The 25507-nt window shown below is 39.4% G+C and overlaps 2 protein-coding genes across 7 annotated transcripts in view; one reads left to right on the top strand and one right to left on the bottom strand.

Annotated features, from left to right (window-relative positions):
* ATG3 (autophagy related 3) overlaps positions 1 to 3608 on the bottom strand; it is a 28370-nt gene extending 24762 nt beyond the window's left edge. Inside the window, exons 1-2 of the mRNA XM_079921345.1 lie at positions 3476 to 3608; positions 555 to 596 (exon numbers count right to left, since the gene is read on the bottom strand). Coding sequence (XP_079777471.1) covers positions 555 to 596; positions 3476 to 3547 — 114 coding nt within the window. The 5' untranslated portion in view covers positions 3548 to 3608. The remainder of the gene's footprint in view (positions 1 to 554; positions 597 to 3475) is intronic.
* Positions 3609 to 4154: 546 nt separating this feature from the next.
* Positions 4155 to 24519, top strand: SLC35A5 (solute carrier family 35 member A5). 6 transcript variants are annotated; one of them, XR_013828314.1, is made up of 8 exons: positions 4315 to 4449; positions 5102 to 5250; positions 10186 to 10284; positions 11666 to 11796; positions 14319 to 14386; positions 20726 to 20886; positions 21359 to 21506; positions 22776 to 24519. XR_013828314.1 is itself a non-coding variant. In XM_079921342.1 (7 exons), the coding sequence occupies exons 2-7, from the start codon at positions 5121 to 5123 to the stop codon at positions 22842 to 22844; spliced, it is 1281 nt and encodes a 426-aa protein (XP_079777468.1). In that variant the 5' UTR covers positions 4155 to 4294; positions 5102 to 5120; the 3' UTR covers positions 22845 to 24519. The 6 variants fall into 6 exon arrangements, 5 of the variants coding, with proteins under 5 accessions (XP_079777468.1, XP_079777469.1, XP_079777467.1 ...); XM_079921342.1 differs by lacking the exon at positions 4315 to 4449 and adding an exon at positions 4155 to 4294 and having other exon boundaries at positions 11663 to 11796; positions 20726 to 21506; XM_079921343.1 differs by having other exon boundaries at positions 20726 to 21506.
* Positions 24520 to 25507: the final 988 nt, after the last annotated feature.

Below are 25507 nucleotides of genomic sequence, written 5' to 3'. Positions count from 1 at the left end.
TGTTTCAGCATTAAGCAGATTCATCATTGTCTGGTTAGTAGAAAAAGTGAAAGAATGGTGGGAAAAAAAAATCAATGTTAAATATGTAGCAATAAAATATTTAAGCTAAATACTGATAGAAAACTTAATATCCAAGCATTGAGACAAAGTTTCCAAATGGAAAGCCATAAAAACTCATGTTTGGGGTAGAAAGAAGCAAGACAACAAACGCCAGAGCCCACTGCACAGCTCAATATAATACAAATATTAGTGAAGGATAAGTCACTATAGGAATCTTTTCCATTTCCTCTCCCACCCTCATTTCTAAATAAAAAGAAATTACAGAAAAATATGAGAAATGGCAAACTGAGAGGGAAGTTACATTTTCTTTTATGGGAAATAGAAACTGCTATTATTGTAATTACAATTACAAAATTGCTAATATAGTCAACAGGATCTAATTTTACTCAAATCAAGATTAAATTTCAAGATGTTCTCTTATAAAACACAAAAGCCACCCAGTTTTATGTAACTGTAGAAAATAACAGCTTTATACTGATATCTTCAATACTCACCTCTTCTGGGGTGATAACACCTGTTTCCTTAAACTTTGATTCCTATAGAAAGTAAAAAGAATAACAGTATTACACTCTCTCTCACTTTCAACTGAAAAATGTTTGTGGGCAACTATGTGCTTGGTACCCATCTAGGGAATGGAGCGTGTGCAAAAAAACAATCTGTCACTGGTACCTGACCTCAAGGAATATGTAAGTATAACAGGAAACTGACATGAAAATAATCACAATATAATGTGATCAGTGCTATATTAGAGCAAAGCTCTTTGGAAAAACATTCCAAGATTTATACAGGGGCTACCCTGGTGGCGCAGTGGTTAAGAGTCCGCCTGCCGATGCAGGGGACACGGGTTTGTGCCCCGGTCCAGGTCCAGGAAGATCCCACATGCCGCGGAGCTGCTGGGCCGGTGAGCCATGGCTGCTCAGCCTGCGCGTCCAGAGCCTGTGCTCCGCACGGGAGAGGCCACAGCAGTGAGAGGCCCGCGTACCGCAAAAAAAAAAAAAAGAGATTTATACAAACATTAAACCTCAAAATAATTTTGTGAAATGACGAAATATCATTATTTTACAGAACAGAAAAACGTCTTAAAGATGTTTAAACATATTACAATTCAGCCAATGTCTCATTTGAGTAATATTAGAAACCAAATCTAGAAGTCCTAAATCACTTAATACTTTCCCATTATTCTCATCTCCACCAAGATATTATACAATATTCTCTCCTCTAAAGCAAGGATGCAACTTACCAAATTTTTCTAAAGTTTAAGTTATACATAAGGTTTTGTGGTAGAAATCTACAAAAATGAAGATTCACTTATGAACATTACTGATTCAAAACATACCAAATAACTACTATATGCCAAGCACTATTTAAGGTAATAGGGACATAGAGTGAATAAAATAGACCATACCCCTCCTTGTCCTCATAAGAAGTTTAAACTCTAGTTCAGGGAGAAAAGCCAAATGGTCATCAATATCAAAAAGAAAAATGGGGCAGAGAGGAAACTGGTCAGGGGTGGAGGGAGAGAGATGGTTATTTAAACTAGGATGGTAAGAGAAAAAAGACTACACTGATGGGTGACTATAGAGTAGAGACCTTAAGGAAAGGAACCAGCCACAAGGCTGTCTGGAGGAAGAGCATTTCAGGCAGAGGGAAGAGCAAATGCAAAACCCAAGGCAAGAGAGTGCTTGATGGATTAACACAGAAGGTCAGACTGGCTTTTAAGCAAAAGTGAACAAGGGCTTTTGCTTAAAATCCAGTAGTAGGTGAGAAAGGACCCTCTACCAAACAAGTATAGGCTTGAAGTTCATTGTAAGGACTCTGGCTTTTACTGTACATGTGCCTTCCAAACCATGATTTTTCTTAATTTTTACTCGTTGGGATAAATCATCATCTATTTCCCAGGGATTTAGCTTTTTCTCCTTGCCTTCCCATGTCTAGTAGGAAACTACAAGAATTCACTCTGTAAACCAACAGTTTGCACAGGGAAGATCAAGGCAAGGGTCATTAATTCTGCTTTCTTTATTACTAAAAATACATAAACAAGCTAACACATCCTTTCAGTTTGGTGAACAAGTAGAATGCTTTCTCAATACATAATCCTATAAGTTCAAAATAGCAGTTTTATATTTTATGTGGGAGGTTTTTTTCTCTTGCTCCTCTCTCCCTGAAACTAAAAAGTTTTAATAATTATGTATTATTTAAATGCTGTATGCCTAGTAAATTAGACGTTTCTGATAAGATGACATAATATGCAGAAGAATCATTCGATTCAAATGTCAAAAAAAATTTTCAAAGTTGACTGAACAATCTTAATTATGATGGGTTTCACAGTAAACAAATGTAAGCGTAGCAAGTGTTGGAGTTCTCATTTATAAACTTTTTTTTTTTAACTTGGCCCAACAAGACATCATTTTAAAACCATTCTTAGAAATAAGTATTTAAAAACTGCAGGACTAAGATTTCGCTTTGTCATGGAAAGGGAGCAAAGTAAAATCTTCTTAGAACACCAGAGTAACTTCTTGAATAGACAGGAACAACCATTTCCATGGATATTTCATCCTACACTAAGATTTGTAAAATTTTAATAAAAGCTTAAAGAAAAAAAACACTTAAGCAAGAAATCGCTATTCATTTACTATCATTGCTCGCTTTTCAGAAAGGAAAAATAAAGATACAATAACAAAAAACTTACCATAAAGGGTTATAAAAGAAAAACTCGAATGCAATTCTATTAATTTATCTTTGAAAATAAGAAAGTCAGTCACTGCTGTAATAGCTAATGTGTCACAATTTTTAGTTTAAAAATGCTGTTATTGCCAATGTAAAAAAAAATTATGTATCTAGAAGGGTCAAGCTGCTCCGTATTATCACTGACGTCCAAGATGAACTAGTTTCAGCTATTTTAAAACTTGGGAAAGGGGGTTTTGCCTGTAAACTGGGTTCAACGGTACTGAAAGAAATAATGTTGCAAATTTCACCTTGTTCCACTGAAATCTAATAAGCTGCGACCTCATTCACAACTTACTATTTCAAACTCCTAATCACAAGACTTAAAAAAAGTAACATGTCATTTTAGTACCAAACAGATTCATTTCTTTAAGCAAAATCCTTATTTAAAAAGTTCAAAAGACTTCCGAGGTTAGGATTTAATGTTCTAAAACCCACTTAGCCGCGGACTACTCTCCAACCCGATGTACCCAGACGAGCTGAGTTCTGGCGGGTGAAGTACGCACAGAGCGTCGCTCCAAGTTTACCCTAGAGAACAGCTGGATAGGACCGCGGGAGGGGGTTGCACCTTTTCCCGCGTACCACCCTACACCGCTCCCCACCGGACAACACCGTGACTCCCCCGGCGTCCGGTCCTCGGTCCCTGCAGAGCCAAGCGTGAGCCTGACAACCCCCGGCAAGCCCGGCTTACCTTGAGGACCGGGGTCAGGTACTCAGCCACTTCCAGTGCCTTTCCCTTCACCGTGTTAATCACATTCTGCATCCTGGGGCCGGAGTAGCGGCCGGCCCCGCGTCGGAGAGGAAAGGGCAGCCGGGACAGTGGTCGGGAGTCAGAAAATGTCCCCGCTGCCGCCGACTCGCCTCAGCACCGGCCGGCAGCACCCAAGGGGACGGGACGCGACGGGAGGGACGGGACGAGGGGGAGGGGCGGCCGGCGCGGCGCGCAAGGGCAGGGCGCGCGCTCCTCGCGCCCCAGGCAGCGCGCAGCAGGCCAGGCCCAGCTGTCACCTGGCCGCGAGCGAGGGCGGCGGGGCTGCGCTGGAAGAAGAGGGCGCACGCGCACCCCTTGCCCTCTCGGGAGGAGTCTTCTCTGCCAGCCTTCACTCGCGCCCCTTCCGGCTTCCGCTTCTTACTCTCGCCCTCTCGCCGTAGCTCCGCCGCCACCTGGGCCTCACGTGACACAGGAGCCTCCGGGCACGTGACGCGACAAAGGCCGCGCTGGGGCGGGATCGGGTCGCTTCTCCCCTCCCTCCGGAAGCGTAACACTGAGCGCGCCTGCGCAATGGGCGCCAGGTCCGCTTTTGCTCAGTCGGGTAGTTATTGTGCTTTTTGTTCCGGAATAGGAGGGTCGGGTCCAAAGGCTTATTCGCCTTTCTTTTCCTCCCATAGATTCTCTGCGTATGGATCCTAAAAGCTACCGCTGCTGCTGCTGCTGCTGCGGACCTAGACAGTTACTGTCTTAGCTTTAGGATGTACGCTCTTCCACTAGAAGCTCTTCCAAGGGACCGAGGTAACCGCGCCCCCCGGGACAAGGAAGTGCGCGTGCGTTTGAGGGGAGGGTGCCCCAGACGAGATGCCTCCTGCGCATGTGTGACAAGAAGGCGTTCCTAGATCGTGGAGGGAAAGCTGCTCTTCCCGAGAAGGGGAGGTGTCTCTTTGGCCTTGGTAGGTTTACGCCCACCTTGGGCTGGGGGCATTGGTATTTCCAGCCCATCTCTCACCAATCCCCCAGGCACTGTGCACTATCCTTACTCTGGGTTGCTTTGGGTAGTTACCCGACCTGGAGTTTAATGGCCTTAACATATCAAAAGAGGGCCTTAGAGCCATTGATTTCTAAGTCGTCTTCTACTTCCAACAGTAGTTCAGTATAAATTAACACAGTGTTTCAGATATTTCTATTTCGGTCATTATTGTAACGAAATCTTTCCCATCAAGCTCTTTTTCTTCCTCCTATGGAAAAACTGCTACTGAGGAGAAAAATACAAGTATGAAATTATCTTCTAGAGCAAAGTTGCTCATAAGAATGAAAGTTAAAGAATTGCTTTTCTGCAGAATCCTGCAGTCCTAAAATGTCCTACCTTTAGCAGCACTTCTGAGCTGGCTCTTGCCTTTTCAATCTCTAGAGTTCCCCCTCCTATCAAATTTTGACTCTTTCCTTTCCCCATAGTTTCCCTTGTACTCCCCAACTTTTTTGCTTTGGGTATAGGCATAACCAGACATCTAAAAAATTCCTTTTCTGTTCTTCACAAATCAGTGGTATTTGCATTATGCTTAATCTGCCAGCAGGGTTGCTCATGAACTTGTTCTTCTCTTTAAGGCAATTAAAAAACAGTGGAATGGAAAGCAATTATTGTGGTCATCCCGTGTTAAGCTCCTCTTCAGCAATGTATACATTCCTGCTGGGGGCCATATTCATTGCTTTAAGCTCCAGTCGAATCCTACTTGTAAAATATTCAGCCAATGAAGGTAAGTTAAGATTTGGAATATGTATGGAGCACTGCCATCTAATCACACTTTATCTTTCTTGTCTTTAGTTTCCCTTGTATATAAAATGGGGATAATACCCTTTAAAGTATTCTGCTTCATGTCAGTGATAAACCATGTTTAAATTTGGTTCTTTAAACTGTCATTCCTTACCAAGAAAAATTTTTGATGCTGAGTGAAATTTGTGTCAGTTAAGTACAGGATCAAAACCTTTGCAGAACAGATCATAACATCTGACTGTTGGTTTAATCAACAGGTGTTTCTGGGCCTATAGCAATATATATTATAACTTATTTTGAAATAGGAGATACATTTGGTCACTTGGGGTTTGTGAGGTACTATTTTAACTACATAATCAATGGAGCAGTACAGGTTATTAGCTTTGATAAATACATACTCAGGAAATCTTTTGTTATTCTTAATGTAAGAATTTGTATTTAAACAGTTTAATTCCACAAAACTGTGTTGAGAACCTCTCACTAGTTATTGAGTACACGTAAAATCATGACATCATGATCGTTAATGGTCTGCCTGGGGAGTCAGATGTGTACATAAGTCTCTTTTTCAGTTAACATTTCTCTGCCAGGGGCTGGGCTAGATATTACTAGCAGAGTTCAAAGTGCACAAGATATAGACTTTATTCTCAAGAATTCACAGTTTATTAGAAGAGAAATACATGTAAATGCATCATGAAAATACAGTATAATAAGTGCAGTTCTATACCAAAGATACAGAGGTAGTTTTACATAGAAAGTGATATATTCTGTCTGGGAGAGCATGATGTGGACTGTGAAGCAGTCAGGGAACACTTCCCTGATAAGGTGACAGTTGATCCACAAGAAGACAAGGTGGGCAGAGGTATTCAAAACAGAAGCAACAGCCTGTAAAAACGAACAGATGTATTAAAAAAGCAGGATGGATTGTGAGAATGTGTAGTTCAGAATTACTGAGCAAAAAGTTTTAAGGACTTGGACGAGGGGGGAAGGAGTGCTTAGCCAGAGAGGGCAGTAATGATCAGAGCGCTGAGGACTTTATATGTCATGCTAAGCATCTGGGACTTTATTCTCTAGGCCCTAGAGTCTGGGGGACAAGGAATACTTGGAGGAATATAAACGGCAGGTTAAGATGAGAAAGACTGTTATGGTAGCTGGATGGAGAATGGATTAAAGGGGAAGAGAAGTAGCCAGTTAGGGGGTTATTACAAATTCAAGCCACAGATGATGAAAACTAACCAAGGCTTTTGAATTAGGAATTGAGAAGAGAGGATAGATTCAAGAAATATTCTAAACATAGAAAAGATAAGACCTGGAGAATGTGTGGAATGTGGAGATTAAAGGAGATGAAGTATTGGATAGTTCAGAGGTTTCTGGTTTGGATGCTGAGTAGATCAATGATGTTCTCAACTGAGATGGAGACTAAGGAAGGAAGAGCAGTTGGACAGAGCTCAGAGAAATTAACAGTTTTAGCTCTTGTACCTTCCATGAGGCCAGGAGCTGTGTCCTTGTTTACTGCTGTATCCTGCAGTGTTTAGCACTTCACACATGTCAAGGAAATATCAATTAAGTGAATAAATAGGAGATAGTCATTCATATGGACATGTTTAGTGAGCATTAGATGTTCCAGAATACAGATTTGGAAACATTTATATTAAATTGACATTTAAAACTCGAGGAGCGGAGGGCTCATTCAGGGTAACCACACAGAATGAGAAAATAACAAAGAGCCAAGGAATGCCAGCATTTAACAGGAGTGCTGACACTCAGAGGATATTAAGAAGGAATTAGAGAGGTGAGAGAACTAAATGCACGTGACTTATAGAAGGGAGTTTGGGAGGAAATTGCAACATCAGGATAAGATAAGGATTAAAACCCACTCTTGGGAATTAGTAATTAGAAGATGTTTGGTAATCTCAGGAACTAGGTAGTTGGAGTACTGTGGTGGGATTAGAAACCAAACTGCTTGGGGGCAAGATCTGAGTGGAAAGTGGGTACAGTGGAGATAATGAATATTGACACTTTTATGGAGATTAGGAGGAGGTATGGTAGCTGGAGAGGGAGGATCTTATATTTTTTTTTTTTTGGTTGGGAGTTTTGAACATATTTGTAGGAGAGGAGAGGAAGCCAGTTAATTGAAAGATAAAGGAGATATACTGAAGCCCGAGGAAATAATTATTAGAGCAAAGCCCCTGAAGAGAATGGAAGGTTTTAATGGGGAGAATGGGTAAACAGTGGGGCCATGGCTCCTCTCTCTGGGAGTGAAGGGAAACCAATAAGGATGAATGTGGCGTAGATAAGGTTGAAGTGTGGGCAGAAGAGTGGAGAGAGGTCACACATGATGCTGTGATACGATACGGGATCAACCATGAGAGAAATGCAAGGAGAAAAACAAAAATGATGAAAAGCTAGAATGAGTTAAAGAGCAGTGACAAGAGTTTGAAAGTTGTGATATGAAGCCCCCCCCATTTGTGTGCGTGCATGTTTGCTCACGTGTATCGTGCTAGAAAGTAAAGCAAAGTATTGTTGGAGGATAATGGAAATGTGATTTCAGTATAACTTTGAGCTCAGAAGAGGGAGGAAGAGATGTTTTTAACTGAGCTTTGAATAATGGAGAAAGTTTAACAGCCAATTAAGTGCCTACTAAGTGCAGAACACTTAACTGCCAGGTTTAGGATGTCTTACAAGACATGATCCCTGTCTTGTAAGAAGCTTACTTTTTAAAATTTATTTATTTAATTTGTTTGTTTGTTTTTATTTTTGGCTGTGTTGGGTCTTCGTTGCTGCGCGCGGGCTTTCTCTAGTTGCAGCGAGCGGGGGCTACTCTTCGTTGCGGTGCACGGGTTTCTCATTGTGGTGGCTTCTCTTGTTGTGGAGCACGGGCTCTAGGTGCGTGGGCTCAGTAGTTGTGGCGCATGGGCTTAGTTGCTCCGCGGCATGCGGGATCTTCCCGGACCAGAGCTCGAACCCGTGTTGCCTGCATTGGCAGGCGGATTCTTAACCACTGCGCCACCAGGGAAGCCCCAAAGCTTACATTTTAAGGGTAAGACATACAACATAAAAAATAACTATAATACAATGTTACAAGTACTGTTATAGAGGTTTATAGGTAGTGTTACCCGAAAGCAGGGTTCACCTCTTGGTAGGTGTTGAGCCAAAAGACACAACCAAGCCAAAGATCGGGAGAAGGAAGGGTTTATTATTACTTGTAGCAAGTAAGGAGGACACCAGGGATTGTTCCCAAAGCAGTGTCTTCCCAAACAGCAAAATTGGGGAAATTTTAAGCTAAAGGGTACATGCATTTTATGAAGGGGCTTGGGTGGTTGACAGAATCCAGCTTTAGTTGATTGAAGTCAGGAGGGTCAGAAAAGGTCAACATCATCATCCAGTTCTAGTTGATCTGGTGGTTGAGCAATGCAGGCTCATCTTTACCATTGAAACTGAACTGGGAGTCTTTACAACTGATACATTATCTTTGCTATTGTCACTTCTCTTGCTGGATAACAGTTTGTTCCTGCATTCTTTTGTTCCCTTAAGATCCTTAATTACTGAGACCTGTTCAAGGACAAGCATTATGGCCAGGCTTAAGTCACAAGATGGCTTCGGCCCAAAATGGCTTCTCTTATGTCCAGAAAGCCACGCCTGGTTCTCTTTCTCCGGGGACCCCCTACCCTATCTGTTTACACTAGTGCTACAGGATCAGAGATGAATAAAGGATTGATTATGCATAGGTTGTGAAGGTCAGGGAAAACCACAGAAAAGAGGAAGAAAGAGTGTTCTGGGGAGCAAGAATGTTGAGTTGGCTTTTTTCCTTTGTACTTGGCTTTTTTCCTTTGTACTTGGCCAGTTTTTTCATATGACAACCAAGGGAAACAAGCAAATATTTTTGAGAAAATGCATTCCTCAAAATAGTAACTAATAAAATTTATGTTTGTCCTTGGCAAAATCATAGAGCAAGTTGTTTGTAAGCATTTTAGAAAAAGGAGAGAAATAACAGCTAAGTCAAGATATACTAACCAAACCTCATTTCCTAATTAGATTGACTTGTAGGTTGGGATATAGCTTCCTGATTGGTCAGTGGGTTTGGATGTGTCAGTGTGTTTGTCCACCGAAGAGCCCTGGGCCAGTTGCCTCTTGCCTCAAGCCGCTTCCTTCTGTTACCACAACATACCGTTTGTCCCAGAGTGCCTAACAAATATTGTTTTCCATGTGTACCATGATATGAAACAGATAGGAAAACTGAGTTCAGGGAATATCACAGACAGAGTGTACCTTGATTTAAGCAAGGCAGACAAGTCACACAAGAGGAATCATGAGCTGGGTAATAATTCAGCCACCTAGATTGATAGCTGTTTGATTAGTCAGGCCCTGATTGTTAGTTAATGATCAACTTAGAAGGTGATCTCTAATGCCACAAAGCTTTCTTCGCCTGTAGCCCTAGCCTCCTCAACACATTTTTCAGGAACTCGAAGGAAAACATGAGAAGCATCTCTCTCAATTTCAAGGATAATAAAACGCTCAATGAGGTAAGGTGAATTCACATTAGGTGAATTGATTCAAAAATCCAAAAGAGCCAAAACCAACTGGATGAAGTTTAATATAACCAGTCTTTTGCGGTACGCGGGCCTCTCACTGTTGTGGCCTCTCCCATTGCGGAGCACAGGCTCCGGGCGCACAGGTTCAGCGGCCATGGCTCACTGGCCCAGCCGCTCCGCAGCATGTGGGATCTTCCCGGACCAGGGCACGAACCCGTGTCCCCTGCATCGGCAGGCGGACTCTCAACCACTGTGCCAACAGGGAAGCCCAATATAACCAGTCTTAAAGTCCAACTTTTAAGTTTAGAAACAGCTCTAAATTATTTACTGTATGTAAGCATTATATAGAGCAAAATTTATAATTAAAAAACATTTCTGTTACATTTCAGAGAACAAATATGATTATCTTCCAACTACTGTGAATGTGTGCTCAGAACTGGTGAAGCTGGTTTTCTGTGTGCTTGTGTCATTCTGGGTTCTAAAGAAAGGTGAGTCTTGAAATGGTATTATATACTGGTTAAAAATCACAGAATCAAAAAATTTTAGAACTGAAAGGAACATTTCATATCAGTTAGTCTAGCCCATTAATTTTATATATGAGGATACTAAGATACAAATAGAAATATGATTACTCATGTTTTGCAGGTGAGGAGCAGACTCAGAGAGTAAGTAGTAAGTGTTAATGTGGTGCTGGGTAGGAGGGGGCAAAGCCTGGACTCCAACCCACATGTCCTAGCGTCCCGTCCACTGTGCTGCCTCTTGACTTGTTCCTGTGGTGGGTCACACAGCGAGTTAGTTTTTGTTCAAATTCAGGATTATCTAAATCACTACTGTCTGACGTGATATGTAGCATACTGCAAAACAATCCCCATTGCCTTTAGGGGGACAGCATAGCGCTTTGGAGTCAGAGAGACTGTATTCTAGGGCAGATTATTTTACTTTTCTGAGCTCCAGTTTCATCAGCTATCAAATAAGTATCAAATAAGGGTGCAAATAGTATCAAATAAGGGTACTAATCCTTCCTCAGATCAAAAGTATGTACCCTTTTGTGGCTATTAATTCTCCAGTTATTGAACCTTAGCTCTCTCTACTACTTTGATCCACCTTCCCACATGAGGTAGACATAGAATTTACACTATTAAAGGGCTTGCCCAAGAAGTTGTCTTTTCATTCTCAGAGGTTTCAGTCTTTGCAGAGTTTCTAGTTAGTGGAATACATTTCTTAATCTCATGAAATTCATGAAGTATTTACAGGGGTTAGACTTAAATTGTTTTCTATCTTTTCATTTTATTTTACATTCTCCGTTATAGTACCTTCTTAAGTTTTTGTAAACCTAGAGATAGGAGAATAACTCATACTAGGATGAGCAAAGGTTAATTTTCTCTACTCCCCTGTATATAAACTTTCACTTAGTTATCTCCCTTTCCTGATTCCCTCACCCACCACAGCACCGCCGTCCCGGCCCCAGGAAAAAAAATCCCAGCATGAACGCTACATTTTTTGTTCCACTTATTTTAACTTGTTGATCTCTCTTGGCTTTATGCTCAGAGTAGTAAGAGAAAACATAAGTGTGTCCTGAGTTGCCTTCTTCAGTAATACGTCTGTCTCAAGTTAGCAGGAACTAAGAAAATCAGTATTCCTAAAGTGTTGCTGTTGTCAGAGATGAGCACGGTGGTGGGGTGAAGAAAGACCATAATGGAATCCTGTGTAGTCCTTGATTTCTCAAGGCTAATAGTCACTTATGAAAGCATGTTCATTAAGTCTCGTTTAAAGAATTATATCAGAAATTAAATACAATTTACTTTCTCTAAAAATATGTGCATTCTCACCAAGCTCATATATTTATTGCTGTATTTCTTTCTTTAGAAGATCATCAAAATAGAAACTTGAGATGTGGTTCCTGGAAGGAATTCTCTAATTTCATGAAGTGGTCCATTCCTGCCTTTCTTTATTTCCTGGATAATTTGATTGTCTTCTATGTCCTTTCCTATCTTCAGCCTGTAAGTAAATAATGACAAAGAAGACAGCATTGAAAAGACAGAGAAATGAATCCTGGAACTAACCTTTCTCTTTTTTTTTTTTAATCGTTTTCCTTGGCACTGTTAGTTTCTCATTGCCTCACTGGCCTTCCTGAGGTTTTAGCAGAATCATCTGAGCACTGACTTACCAATCCACTTGCAAGACTCTTCCGCTGTGAAAGATAACTATTAAACTGTGCTGACTGATCTGTGGGAGCTGCTTCCTGACCACTGAATCTAGAGCCATCTCTCTCTGTGTAACCTTAACCAGTCTGCCTATTTTCTGAGCCATCCTGTGGTCACCCACCTCTAATATTAATCTCAACATCCAGGACCTCCAAGCAGACTCCCATGATTAACTCAGAAAATTATACACTCAGTGTACCGCTCTTTCTTACACTTGTTTTAATGTGGTGTATATGTATTCTTTTGGTATGATTTTCGTTTTCTGTTAGTCCTGTCATTTAACCAAGTTCTTTAAGGGTAGAGATTATATCCTCCCAATCTAACTGCTATCCATAACTGATAATACTAGGTATACTTCTCATCTCCCCTGGCATCCCCTACGCCAGTTTAGAGAGCTGTTAGTAATCAGAATTAAAGTTTGGTCTCTTCTGCTTTTACCTGTTACTCAGTTTGGATCACGTGTATATTTTCCCCTCTATATTTTCATTTTATAAAACGAAGGTTTCTATTGCCACATTTAAGAAAATGTGTTTTAATTTTCTTTAAAGAGCAAGTTCAGGCATTTTGATCATAAATAGAATTTCTGTTGACACTAGTCCTCTATTTGAAGCCTCTTAAGTATATCCAAATCAGTATGAAAGTGGGGTGAAAAGGAGGGGTCGAGAGGGCACTGAGGTAGAAAACAGGAGTTTGATTCTTTTGCACAATTTAAAAGATTAGAACCAGGCAAGGCCAAACCGCTCTGTAAAATAGAATAGTGTTACCATACCGGCCCAAAGGTAAGGGCCTAGGCCAGGGGATCACATGAAGTTGCTTTCAGCTCTGTGATCCATTTTATTAGTAAAAGTTCATTCCATTTAAAATGTGTCCTCTCCTAAATTCTTTCACTTTGTTTTTCAGATCTGAGAATTCCTCCCGACAACATAATTATTCACATTCAAGAAGTGTATATTTGTTGTGTTTTATTTGCATCCAACAGACTATCTCTAAATTTATATCCCTTTGCTAAACCCCTAGTACCAAAGCAGGAGTGCAACTTCCTGTTCTTACAGCTTCTTGCTTTGCTCTTCCTTCCTGATTGTGTACAACCACAGATATTACAAAATAAATTACTTGGCATACATATTCTGTGTAGTGCTATGTCCACACCTCGTTGGAAAGAATTAAATAGAGATGCATGGAAGTTTGGGGGCAAAGAGCTGTGATATTTTATTTGTTCTATACTATTGCCTGGACAAAGTGGACACAATTCCCCAGGCCAGCAGCAGCGCTGTAAGTGATTGATCAGAGCCGCCACTTCCCCACTCTTAACCAGCCACGTACTTTTCTTATCTCCTCTTACTTGTCTCCTAACCAGGGGTTCACAAGCATTCATCTGCAAAGAAAACCTTAAAATAATGGTTCCCATAAAAGTCAGTAGGAAAAGAGCAATATTGTATTCTTGGAATTTTTGCTAGTTGTTATTGGATTTTACTCTTATTTCTTTAATTCAGCTGCATATTAGTCGTGTTTGCTGGTTGCATAAGATTGTGGATACTCTTTAGGCTTGGTCAATTTAAAGTGACAGCAAGGGGGAAGGCAGTAGGATTTGTTTTTAGAAATTATTAATATTGTCAGATCCAATTATGGGGGCAGTGATAAATTTCATATTTTCTGGGCCAAAATGTATATATGTTCAGATTAATATTTTCATATGTGAAATTTGACTAAATTCACAAAAACAAACCTTAATAAAATCTGGCTAACACCTTTCTAAGTGTTTAGAACAATGTGAATAAATCCAAAGGACTGTCAAATATAAGTTTGGTAGTGAATCACTGGTATTGAATCACTACAGTTCAACCAGGTATAAATTGATTTAATTCCTAGAGCATTAAAAACGCTTAAAAACCTATACCTCCATCTTCTTAATGTATAAATGGGCCTAACAGTACTTGCTTTCTCTCTACCCACAGAATCAGTGTTAAAAGTCTCTGAGAGCTTGAAAAAGTATGCTTTATAATCATTGTAACCATTATTTCTGGACCTAAACTTATAGAGTTTATACGTATTTCCAGATCTGCACATAAAGATTATTACACAGGCATTTGCTGAATTTCAGCACATTTTCAAAGCCTGTACAATAATTTGATCATATCTATGTAAGTTTAACAAGCAATAAAAATAGAATTTAATCCTCTAGTGAAGTAGCTGCCCTAATAACCCCTCTGGATTTTGACCAAAAAGCTTTTTTTGTCAGGTGAACTTGCACCAAGCTGGGAGATTTCTGAGGTCAGTGCTTTGCTTGGATTGTAACTCTATCTTCTCTTTCTTTCTAGGCCATGGCTGTTATCTTCTCAAATTTTAGCATTATAACAACAGCTCTTCTATTCAGGATAGTGCTGAAGTAAGTAACTTGTTGTGAAAGCATATATCATACTTTAAAATGGTACCGCCTTGTTTCAGATGATATACCCTCTGAATCCCAAGGCCGGGATTTTATTCCTAATTTGCTTTGTGTGTTGGGCAAGTTGTTTAACCCATCTGGAAAGCAGCTGCAGTGTTAGCCTGTCTAAATCCTCTGCGATTCAATGTTTGAAATGTATTTTCTTAGCATCTCAAAAGACAAGAGATGATTGGGTTTTAATTATTTTAATTTTTAGTGCCAGGTTTTCAACAAAGAATTCAATAGCTTTTTTTTTTTTGCAGATTCTCTGTACACTAATAGGGAACCAGCAAGTTCCTAAGATTAATATATTTGTTATTTGGAGTTTGGAGGTGATAAAAAGTGGCAAATTCCTTATTAAACTCCTTGAGGTGACTACGTGATTTAAGCTCTAACTGGCAGAGGATTTGCATGAGGAATCTAGTTAAAATTCCAATTAATAAGAGTGAACTTATTAAACTTTCCAAGTGCTATCACTAATTCATCTCCAGGAGAACGTTTGAATAAAATAAACATTTTTAGTTTAGATAGGCTCTGCTGCAAAGCAAAGGCCAGAATGTCCTAAGGTGATACAGGATCTGGGTACTTAACTCCAGTTTAATTTGTTATTTAATGATGATGATGATGAAAATAAAATTAACTCTCTGTTATATTTGTTGTGATTGTTTTTATTTTAATTTTACATTCACATTCTCTTCTTAATTTGTTTCTCAATGTGCTGTGTCATAGTGTGTTTTCATAATTGATGTGTACAGAAGGATGAAGGGCTTGGTCCATAGGCACTCAGTAGTTATTTGTTGAATCCCATGATGCATCCAGTACATAAATTATATGAAATTCTTGAAAGGTTTTCTTTTACCCTGAGGAAACATTCAATTTAATAGTTAATGTAAGAGATGGGAAAAAAATGAACATAGCATTTCATCCAATTTAAATGTTAGAGTCACTGAAATTTGCTTTTGCTATCACTTTCTTCATTTTATTTATGAATTGTGAGAATAATTCAATTCAACTAGCAAGTTAAAGAATGCTAATCCAAAAAAACGTTTTAAAGTCTTTAAAATCAGCACGAAAGTCACTTTGTAGGATAAAAGTTGGCTTCTGAGAAAACATATGTAAGCAATCATATTTTTATATTGATTCCTGTGATAAAATTAGGGATGCACTTCCATAAAGGAATAATTGTTGGCTCTGACACACAATAAAATACTATTAATAGGGGAGCGATGGTCTCAAAAACATGTATTTTTTTTGTTTTGTTTGGGGCTTTTTTTTTCACTTTTTTTTCAAGTAAAAAAATTTTTTTTTCCTGTGAAGTGACAGTTTATGAGTACACATGGTATTATACTTAAGTTATTATATAATACATAAGTATTATGTCAAAATTAAATTAGTAACTGAATTTACCAAAGAGAAGTTTAAAGGTATTTCCTGACTTGAAATTGGCTAGTAGCTCTAGCTATGCCCAGAGTTGTTTGTTTTTTTTAATGACCCCAGAGCATGAGCAGGGCTGTGGGCCAAGGTGAGGGGCACTTGGAAAAGCCCTGCCCAGGGTGGCCCGACTGCCATGTGGGCAGCTGCGCGGGGATGCTCTCCACCAGTGACTAGAAAACACTAAGGTCTCCTCAGGGCCTTTCTACCCTATTTCGACTTAACCCCACAATGACCCCATGAGATAGGTGCAGTTAGGCTGAGTCTGTGCCTGGAACCCAGAGCCACTAAGCATTTTGCAGCCCTCAGGCAGCTCCCTTTGGCTGTAGAAGAGGGAGTGTAGGTGGATAGGCTGAGGGCAGAGGGGCAAACAATGTTATGAACTACAGTTCAAACTTTTTTTTTTTACATATTTTACCTCTTAATATTCAAAGCAGTAATATGGATTCTTAGGCATGTGTTTGCTTTGTTGTTAATACCACTCTGTTCTGAATCCTTAGAAGTTCTTTAGATTAAAGAAACGATAAAAGCACTCCATTTTTATTATTTCCACAAGCGCTTAGTTCCCAGAATGGGTCTTAGTTTGACTAATTCACAAATCAGCACTTGAAGCTACTCTAAATAGTGAAGCTAAAATGTGGTAATTAATAATGTCTTTTATGGGAATGCCTTTTAAGTATTACCTATTATTATATTTTAAAATCAACTTTGTTCTATTTTGATCTTTTTGTTGGTGATAGTGTATGTTGTTTGTTAGTTTTTCCCTATTTAATCTACTCTTCATGAGTCATTTGATGGTCTTTTGCCCGTGGCAATAAAATTTTGACCTAAGAATAGCTTGAGTTCTATCACAAGTTCTTAATTTGTTTGCCATAAATAACTCATTTAGGATATCAAAGCTCTTGTCTTATACTTGACTCAAGCAGAGCTATCAAATAACCTCTCCCATACAGGTAGAAAAAAATAAGTCCAGTGACTAATGTAAAACTTACTTGTAAGAATTTGAAAGTGAGAAAAAGTGAAAAGTATCATCATTCAAATGTCTTATTCTAAACCCCATGTGAATGCATAGATTTTCTCCTTGAAGTATAGTTACTGGTTCAAAGTGGAAATGTGGCAGGCATGCCTCAAAGCCCTATTGGTTTGCTCTTAAGGCTTGGCAAAGTTGTATAATCTTGTTTGCTAGGCTTTAGGGAATAATAATGTCAGCCTGAACGTCGAGATTTGGGAGATTAGAGAGCGAAATCAAGACCAGCACTTATTTTTACCTAAAGAATGTATATAAGTTTCTGTGATTTCTTCAAAGGGAAGGGAAAAAATTATTAAAAAACACATTTTGAAACATATGTTGGATGTCTTAGAAGTTACGGTGAACTTTACTTTCTGAACCAGCAGAAAAAATAAAAGTGCCACTCAGTAATAACAAGCATTTCTCCAAAACCATTCATTCACTTGATAAATATTTATAATTTCCCTTGATAAATCTGCCCTTGGTCACTCTTTGTGCTATTTAGAAAGTTATGATGCATGGTTTCTTGTAAAAAGTTATGTCTTTCCACTTAAATATTTTCTTGCTCTGCTTTGGTTTACCACCAGATATGGTAGAAATGCTCATATCTGACACAATTTGGACCTAATTGTTGAGTTACTAGGAAAACTCAAAGTAGGGATGTCATTTAAAATATATATATATACTTTAGACAATTAAGGTATGTAAGTGTCGATTCATCATTCTTTTGATGGTTCAAAGTGGAACCATGGTTCAAAGTGGAACCTTTTCTTTGCATACGTGTGGGGTTTGCTGATTGGAGTTCTTTGGCTTCTTTCTTGCTTGAACCTACATTCATTACACATCATCTGTAGTTTCTGGTTTCAATTTCATTATAGTGGAGCAAGCCTTAAGTATATTTTTAAAGTAGATTCTTCTGGATTTTTATTATTCATTCCCTAAGCTTAAACTAACTTACCTGTACCTAATTCAAAGGCAGGTTTTTTGTCTTGAGATTTGCCTTTTGTCCTCCCAAAGCATTCAACTTAGTTTTCATGAAAACAGCAATCCTTTTCATTCACTCATAATTTATGATTTCTGTAATCATTAAAATATATAATTACAATAATGAGGTCACCTGGCAAAAACACGTTTTGGAACAGAGACTCTTTGTGAGCAAACAGTTCACTTGGGAGCAGAGGCCTTCAGGTTCAGCAGCGTTCCAGCCAGAGGCATTCAGCTCTGCGCATCAATCTGAATGTTTTACTGGGGCAGTGGAGAGGTCGGTTAAGTGAGTTTCTACTGTTGAATCACCTAAGCCGTAAGGAGCAAACTTTTTCAAACTCTTTCGTGCCTAATCAGTCATCATTTATAAGAGTGCAGATCCTCAGCTGACTTTATAGGATGATTTATTGTTTTATTTTCTTTGCTAAAAATCTATTTTCACCCTAATCCTTAATAATTTTTACCTTCCTAGAACATTATCTTGAATGAGTAATTATTTGCAGTAGGTACCGGTTAGCTTATTTAAGGCTTTATTTCCTTGGATTCTTTTTTCTCCATGTCAATATTAGTGGAAGATCTATAGCCATCAGAATTGAAAACTTCTAAAGGACCTGTAGAGTATATCATTGCCTCATTTATCTTGACTTACAGTACTTGGTTATATAATGATTTTTATAAATTGAGCACCCATTTTTCATCTCTGTCTTTTCGGTTTCTGTTCCATTTGCTTTCTACTACTAAACGTGTACCACCTGCACCTTCAGAAATGTATGTGACTAGCTGACAGTTTCTGACCTCATGGACTATAAGGCTATGTTGGTCTCATCACTGCATGCTAGATCTGGTTATATGAAAGTGTATACACAAGAAGACATATAGGGAGCACAGGTGTGCTGCTGCCTGTGCTATCTGTGCAGTTAGCAGTTTCACAGCATGAAGCTCTATGGAAGCATTGGTGAAATCAGACACATAATCCTGTACAGGCATCCTGGGAACTCAGAATTATACTTAAGAGGTGCATTGGTCCAGAAGGAGAACTTACAAAACCATGGCTCAGACTCCTTCCTTGCTCTTTCATAAATACATGACCTTAGAGAAGTCAGTTAAACTCTGAGAACCATTTCCTCCTCTAGAACGGAAACTGCCTGACCCATAGTAGGTGCTCAACAAAGGCTCCAAAATTCTTGCAACTTCAGTTCTCACCTGTTGCTTTACATGTCTGCCTTTGCTGATGTTACTCTCTGTTCTTGGTGTGCCTCTTCTCCACCTGACTAATCGATCTTCAAACTTGAAGGTGTTCCCCCCAAAAGCCTCCCTGGATGCCCCCACCTGAGTCCCATACCCCTCTTTCCTTAGTCAATGTACCTTCTTGTAGCCTTTGTATAGACTCTTGCCTCTTCCTGGGTATATTGCCAACTCCCTTTTCACATGAGAAACTTCAATTTATTTCTCATCTTTCAGCCTAAGTGTCATTTCCTCTTCGAAGCACTACCTGACTCTATTTCCAGACTCAGGTGTTGTTCCTCAGTGTACCCCAATTGTCCTGTATATCACATGTCACACATTATATTGTCATTATTTAGTTCCATGGCTCACTCCGTATTAAAGTGTAAATTCTTTGAGGATGGAGACCAAGTCTTTTTTCTCTTCCCAGCATGCCTGGCACATAGTTGCTGCTTATTAAATGTCTGTTGAGCTGAATGAATTTGCAAAATGGAATAATAATCATCACATCCTCCATATCTGAAAAGTTTGTTGTTAGGAAAAATAAAGAAATAAATAAAGCATTGTTAGGACTTCATCAACTGAAACACTGAAAATATTTTTTCCTTGCCTTATCAAACAGTTTGCTGTATAATATTTTATGATCAGGCCATGAATCTGGGAACTAGCTTCCTCCTTAAATCATTTCTGGGTCATGAATACCTTTGAAAATTTGACGGATCTTTGAAGGATCACCTGGTGGGGGTGGGGAAGACCAGGAAGTCACCTATGTAGAAGATTTGGCACACACTGCAAGAATTCACAGATATGCTAAGCTCGTCACATTTTTTCTGGTTCATGGAAACTAGATTGAGAATCCCTGCTATAACTTATTTTATCGCGAGATTAAAAAGTGATCGTACCAAACAACTAAGATCAGTTCCCAAGGTAGGAAGGAGGCTTAGTTAAACCTATAGGTTAACAGGAGACTTAAAATGAGGAGAAATGACTGAATGGCCTTAAGGGACAGCTACTATAAAAGCAGATAAAAAATAAGTTCAAGGGGCTTCCCTGGTGGCGCTGTGGTTGAGCGTCCGCCTGCCGATGCAGGGGATGCGGGTTCATGCCCCGGTCCGGGAAGATCCCACATGCCACGGAGCGGCTGGGCCCGTGAGCCATGGCCGCTGAGCCTGCGCGTCCGGAGCCTGTGCTCCGCAACGGGAGAGGCCACAGCGGTGAGAGGCCCGCGTACTGCAAAAAATAAATAAATAAATAAGTTCAAGGGCTTCCCTGGTGGCGCAGTGGTTGAGAGTCCACCTGCCAATGCAGGGGACGCGGGTTCGTGCCCCAGTCCGGGAAGATCCCATATGCCGCAGAGCAGCTGGGCCCGTGAGCCATGGCCGCTGAGCCTGCGCGTCCGGAGCCTGTGCTCCGCAACGGGAGAGGCCACAACAGTGAGAGGCCCGCGTACCAAAAAAAATAATAATAATAAGTTCAAGAAGCAGACACACCCTGACGGGTTTCCTTTGAACTTGAATTGTGGGGAATGCAGGCAAAAACAGTATGGTTCATGCAACCAAGTACTCAAGTGATTTGAGTTTTCAGTAGACACAGTTGATAGGGGAGGAGGAAAAAAGACCAGTATTAAAATCTCTTTTTTCATCTTTGAACAGGAGGCATCTAAACTGGATACAGTGGGCTTCCCTCCTGATTTTGTTTTTGTCTATTGTGGCCCTCACTTCTGGGACTGAGACCTCACAGCATAACCTGGCAGGACATGGATTTCATCACGATGCCTTCTTCAGCCCATCCAATTCCTGTCTTCTCTTCAGAAGTGAGTGCTCCGGAAAAGACAATTGCACGGCAAAGGAGTGGACTTTTTCTGAAGCTCAGTGGAACACCACGGCCAGGGTTTTCAGTCATATCCGTCTTGGCTTGGGCCATGTTCTTATTATAGTCCAGTGTTTTATTTCTTCGATGGCCAATATCTATAATGAAAAGATACTGAAGGAAGGGAACCAGCTCACTGAAAGCATCTTTGTACAGAACAGCAAACTCTATTTCTTTGGCATTCTTTTTAATGGGCTGACCCTGGGCCTTCAGAGCAGTAACCGTGATCAGGTTAAGAACTGTGGGTTTTTTTATGGCCACAATGCATTTTCAGTAGCCCTTATTTTTGTAACTGCATTCCAGGGCCTCTCGGTGGCCTTTATTCTGAAGTTCCTGGATAACATGTTCCATGTCTTGATGGCCCAGGTCACCACTGTCGTCATCACAACGGTGTCTGTCTTGGTCTTTGACTTCAGGCCCTCCCTGGAGTTTTTCATAGAAGCCCCGTCAGTTCTTCTCTCCATATTTATTTATAATGCCAGCAAGCCTCAAGGTCTGGAATACGCACCTAGGCAAGAAAGGATCCGAGATCTAAGCGGCAGTCTTTGGGAGCGCTCCAGTGGGGTAAGTTTGTGACGATGCCGCATTTTTGCCTGTTCTTCCCAAATTCAAAGTGTAGTTATACAAGAAAAGAAATAGATCAGTGCTGATTTGGCACAGGGCGTATTGGATCTCTCTGTGACTTACCGTTCAACAAACATTTGTTGGACTCCTTATGTATAAGGGCTCATGATAATGCTGTCAGGGGTTGAGAAAAAGTATAAATCACAGTCTCAAGGACCTTCTGCATTAGTTGTTTCATAGACTATTACAGTCACAGAACCAGAAGATGCATCACAGGTTATCTTGTCTAGTCTCCTAGTTTCACAAGTGAGGAAACAGACTCAGAGAGGCTAACTGGGTTACAGATAGTAAGTGAAAGAACTGGTACCAAACCCATTCATTACTCTTTCCACCCCACTGTAGTTGGGGAAACAAGCCTCATTCGTAAGAAAAGTTGATCTTTGACATTAGTAAGTCTTGTTAAATATAAGTCAAAAGCCTGGCTTCTTTCTTTTCGCTGTAGCTTTTCGTCAACCAGAGTGTGCCAGAAGGGCAACCTTGTTTATCTCGCTCAGACGGTGGTTCCCAAGGTTCCCAAAAGGATCGCTGCAAATGCATAGTGATCTCTTGGAGGCTCAAGTTACGAGATATATATTTAAATAAAACATGAAATGGAGTCCTCTATCTAGGTTTAAATTTACAGTTTTCATGACAACACAAAGTATGAGATAGTTCACACAATGAACATTTTACTCTTCGGGAAAGTTAACCTATTTCTTATTAGATACAGTTCATGGCAAAGCTTCCCTCAGTAATGCCTCTGAAGTGATGATATTTACAACAGATTCTTAAGATGAAAAAATTAGAAGCCTGCTCTGATATCAGTTAGAATATAGATTTAGAAATCCTGTATTCTTTTCCAACAGTCTAATAACACTGCTTGCCCTACTTTTTTAGGTAGAAGAAAATCAATGTAGGTAACAAGGCCTAGTTTATACCTATTTCTGCAGCCTTTAGTCATTTCCCTCCAAGACCAGCAGAGGCCGCTCCTTACTTTGCTCTTGTTAACTTTGAAATTCAAAAGTACTGAAGTGCATTCCAATTTTTTATCTCATTGTATGCCTGCGGTTAACTTTCCAAGAACTTATTTATTTAATTTCATTTAACAAGATTATAGTTTAATTAAATAAAATCCATGATTTGTTAGTAAGGTTTCTCCTTAGTAATCATTAAAAATGGGACATTTCTAGTTTTGTCCTAATTAATTACTGATTTCATGTTTCCTTTTAGGATGGAGAAGAACTGGAGAGACTTACCAAACCCAAGAGTGATATTGAATCAGATGAAGATGCTTTCTAACTGGTACCCAAATAGTTGGCAGCTCTCATAAACCTTATCTTCACATTTTCAGCATGTGTGATATTTATCTTTCCACTTTGATAAACCAAGAACATTTCTAAAGCATAAAACTCTTTGCATATATCTAACCGCTCCCTAAATAATTCCAACCAAAGCTTAGAGTACCCAAAGGCTAAAAAGTTCTAAGGAACTGACGTAAGAATAATAGTATGGAGACTGCATTAATGGCCTGGTACTTAGTAGGTCAAGATATATTTGCAGATTATTTTCCTTGTTCCTCCATTCCAGAAAACTTGTAATAATCATGTTAGCTGTACCCTATAAATATACAAATAGAGATCAGTTTGCCAGATTTTCAGAATTGTGTAGTTCTGCTCTGCATGCCATAGTCTTCCCTTTTTTATCGTTATAAATATCACCTAGGTTGACCCTTGAATTTTGAGACCATGGAGATAGTCATTTTGTAATTAAAAAGCAATGAGACTCTAAAAATGTGGTTGAAGGACCTTAATAACTGGCCACAACATTGATTTGAGAGTAGTGTAGTCTGTGCTAAATGTTTTGCCAAAGAAGCAAATCTTTCAAGAAAAATCTCAGAATTTTAATTTTTAGGAATTTGTGGGAAATCTTATTTTTAGTGGTTGTCTTTTGATGTTTTTCTACACAAATAAGCTTCCATTTAGGTGAAAGTGGGTTTCCAGTCCCCACAGTTATCACTTGTATTTTACATCACTTAAACGAGCTATGGTGGGTTTTTTCTCCTCAGTTTGACCACATGACTCTTGAATTACTCTATTTTGGAGAACTAATAAGCCACTTTTATTAGTTATTAAATAGAACTTATGACTATTTTATATCTTTATATCATACTCTGTTCCTAAAGGTTGAGACACTGGCTTCAGAATCATGCCAGGTTGTCAGTAAGACTATTGCCGAAGAGTTCTTTTAAAAGAGTCACTTTGCAAACAAATGACTTTTACTGAAATATGAATAGTATTACTCTAAAAAGAGGAAGGCCAGTAATAAATAAAGCACTTTATAGTAACCATATTGCACCCTTAAACTGCATGGTATTTTTTGAGGTATTTTTGCATGCATCCAGTTGAGTCTATGAGGTAGGAAGTCAGGTGATAGATAATTTAAAAATGAGAAAACAGAAATGACTTGCCCAAGGCCATATGGTGGATGGTGATGGGACAAGTGTTGGCTTCAGCTAATAGACCTGTGTGTTTATAGAGCACTACACTGTAAATGTGAGCTTTAAGTTGTCGTTTTCATGCAGTCTGTACATCTCTTCTTTCCCCTAAATTTCATACAGATAAATATAAGATAATACTATTACATAATCCATCTGTGATATCCAGAACAATATGAATGGCAAGAGTTGGTGGAAATTTATAAATAAAATAACTATTAAACACTTACCTTGTGTTGCCACTTTGTTATATGAGATGGAATGCAGAGTATTTTTAATTTCAAAACGTAATTTCAAAAGAACTTTTAAAACTGTCTCTTTTTCAGTAGATCTTGACTTCTGAGAATAGCAAAACTTTACCTTATCATAGGCGTTCCATCAGAGTAATGTGAAACAGAAAGATTACTTTATTATGGCAATTCATTTTAAGGTAAAGAAAATCAGCTATAGGAAGACCTCACTTTTAGGAAATATAGCATATAAAACATACTTATTAAACACATAAAATTGCAACAGTATTACTTGTGAAGGTATTGCCTACGGGATATATTAAATAGCAGATCCCACTAATTCATGGAGATTGATTTTCTCATTTACAGTTGCTTTTTCACCCTCCTTTTCAGGAAAGCATTTATTGCCCAAAGGAAGGTTTACTCATCTTAATTTACAAATTAAGTAGAGAGAGGGAAGGAGCTGGGACTGAAATGTGAAGTTCTGATGTGGATGCACTGGACTACAGTTGACCCCTCAACACGGGTTTGACCTGTACGGGTCCACTTATGTGCATATTTTTTTTCAATAAATACAGTCCTGTACAATCACCGGTTGGTTGAATCCTCGGATGCATAACTGCAGATATGGAGGGCCGGCTCTGGGACATGAGCATCCTCAGATTTTGGTCCGCAGTGGGTCCTGGAACAAATCCCCCGCAGATACCAAGGGACAACTGTATTTTGTGGGCGCTGCTATTTTAATAGGAGAGTAACTGGAAGGTGAGAGGTCTAGAAACCATATCCTATCATCTTAGGTGCTCTTGGATCAAGTGTGTAATCTGGGGAGAACAAGTGTCATGTGGAAAAAGAAGTAGACTTCTTTCCTGTTCTAAAGAACAAGTTATAGGGTGATGGTTATTCTTTCCTTATAAGGAAGACTCTCCTAACAAATGATACTTTCCAATAATGGAGAAGGCCTTCCTGAAGAGTAGTAGAGAGTAGTAGTAAATTCTCAATCACTGAAGTGTTAAGGAGAGATTGTATCAGCAGTATGTTTTAGAAGAGATTCCATCATTGGTATAGAAGTTGGACTAAGTGATTTCTAAAGTCCCTTCCTATTTTTAGATTCTCTTCTAAGCAGTTTTGACCTACAACTAATGAGCTGACTAGCCTTTGGTTGGACCACAAGTTGGCCTACAGTGACCTGATTCCAGCTCTGTCACTGATCCTAGGGTCAAACTTCTATCCAGCAATGT

The sequence above is a fragment of the Stenella coeruleoalba genome (assembly GCF_951394435.1).
Source record: "Stenella coeruleoalba genome assembly, chromosome: 5".
Taxonomy (NCBI): Eukaryota; Metazoa; Chordata; class Mammalia; order Artiodactyla; family Delphinidae; genus Stenella; species Stenella coeruleoalba.
The sequence above is the reverse complement of the archived record's forward strand: the minus strand, read 5'-3'. Positions and strand labels throughout refer to the sequence as shown.

Excerpts from the sequence above, each read along its gene's own strand:
- SLC35A5 (XM_079921340.1), top strand. The coding sequence starts at position 5,052 with ATGCTTAATCTGCCAGCAGGGTTGCTCATGAACTTGTTCTTCTCTTTA. Across the intron at positions 10,285-11,662 it reads ATTCTGGGTTCTAAAGAAAG|AAGATCATCAAAATAGAAAC; the intron begins GTGAGTCTTGAA and ends TTCTTTCTTTAG. Across the intron at positions 14,387-20,725 it reads CTATTCAGGATAGTGCTGAA|GAGGCATCTAAACTGGATAC; the intron begins GTAAGTAACTTG and ends ATCTTTGAACAG.